A 1,591-nucleotide genomic window follows, 5' to 3' on the forward strand; every position below is an offset into this window, starting at 1 on the left:
CACGCACAAGCCCTGATGATGACGAGCTCGTCAGAGAGTTTAAAACTTGCGATCATTTTCTTATTGCAAGTGTGTTTTTCGTGTGATACGCTATAATTGGTCGCTTTTAAGCACAAGGGGGCTATCCCGAAAAATGCTATTTTGAGAAAATTGAAGGTAAAGTTTTTGCCCCTTTTTCAGTTTCTTTAAAAGACAAGGAGTGTTTTATCTATAACCAAACAAATATACACACCAATGAAACCAAACTTCTCCTACAGGTAGGTTTATGCCCACTTTTGGTGTAGGTCAAGGTTTCTGGAAACCCCCGAAATCTGGGTTAGCCCGTTTGTCCTTAAAAGCGACCAATTATTGTTGGATTTGGGAGAGGGAGGAGGGAGGTGTCATTGTTTACGTATTAACAACCAAATATTAATTTACAAGCCCTGTAGGTGACCTGACCTGTCCGTGAGTGAGTCTGTTATTTGTGATCATCATCATGTAGAAAGTGTGTTGTTCGCGTGATACATTATAAATTTTCATTGGAATGGGGGTGGGAGGGGGAGGCTGTATACGTACTAACAGCCAAACTCACAAGCCCTGTAAGCTCGTCAGTGAATCTGCGATCATCTTCTTATAGGAAGTGTGTTTTTCGTATGATACATAGTAAATTGACGAAGATATCGTCACGGAAGATTGGCACGAATGCTCGATGACTCTTTCTTTGCGGAGTTGTTGATGTATAACCGAGACTTGGCTTAGGTTAAAAGTACGAGTCGTGGCCACGGGATTACTAGAGGCTGACTTTGATTCATTTAGAAAGTAAGGAGTCGTTCGAGGTCGCAAAAAAGGAGGTGAAGGTTGTAAATTTGTTGGACTGGAGGAGCAAAGGTATGCGGGGGAAAGGGTATGTGATCACTATTTGCACGTAAACAACAATACTCACAAGCCCTATAGGTGACGAGCTCGTCAGTGAGTCCGTTATTTGCGATCATCTTCTTGTAGAAAGTGGCGGAGGAGCGCGGGAAGCGAGGCCTCTCTCCCCGGCCCATGTCCACGTAGTACAGGCCGCTCTTGCTGGTGTAGCCCAGTGACCAGTCGAAGCCGTCCAGGAGTGACCACACGAAGTAGCCACGCACGTCACTTCCGGCCTTGATAGCTGTTCGAAATATTAAGTACCAGTTTTTTAGGAGAGTCCCCGTAAATGGTCTGGGTCTCGGTCTCTCTCTCTCTCTTTCTCTCTCTCTCTCTCTCTCTCTCTCTCTCTCTCTCTTGTCTCTGTTGTTATGTATCTATTCGTCGTGTCTGAAAAAAGGAAAAGAAAGTAAGAAGAAAGTAAGGGTAAAAGTTAATGGTTTGGTCTCTGGAGAAAGACATACATAGAGTATGAGAGTATGGATGACATCAGGACACGTAGGAAGGAAATGGGGAGGAAGGAAAGGTGAAGACTGGAGATGACGTGTCAAAGATGAAGTAGTTCCACGACTCGCACAACGAGGCCCGCCACTTTGGACTGTCCCCGTCGTTTTTGCAAGAAAAATTCTGAAATTATGCAAACTGAGCCCAAAAATATGAAATTATGCATTTCTGTTAATTTTAACGAAGAATGATAAAG

At 43.9% G+C, this 1,591-nt stretch overlaps 1 protein-coding gene across 1 annotated transcript in view; it reads right to left on the bottom strand.

Annotated features, from left to right (window-relative positions):
• The window catches only part of LOC101863108 (lactase-phlorizin hydrolase), a gene marked incomplete at its 5' end in the record, with an annotated part of 19,189 nt that overhangs the window by 11,699 nt on the left and 5,899 nt on the right, over positions 1-1,591 (bottom strand). Inside the window, 1 exon segment of the mRNA XM_013083478.2 lies at positions 923-1,135. Coding sequence (XP_012938932.1) covers positions 923-1,135 — 213 coding nt within the window.

This window comes from Aplysia californica, unplaced genomic scaffold, assembly GCF_000002075.1.
Source record: "Aplysia californica isolate F4 #8 unplaced genomic scaffold, AplCal3.0 scaffold00234, whole genome shotgun sequence".
NCBI classification, from domain to species: domain Eukaryota; kingdom Metazoa; phylum Mollusca; class Gastropoda; order Aplysiida; family Aplysiidae; genus Aplysia; species Aplysia californica.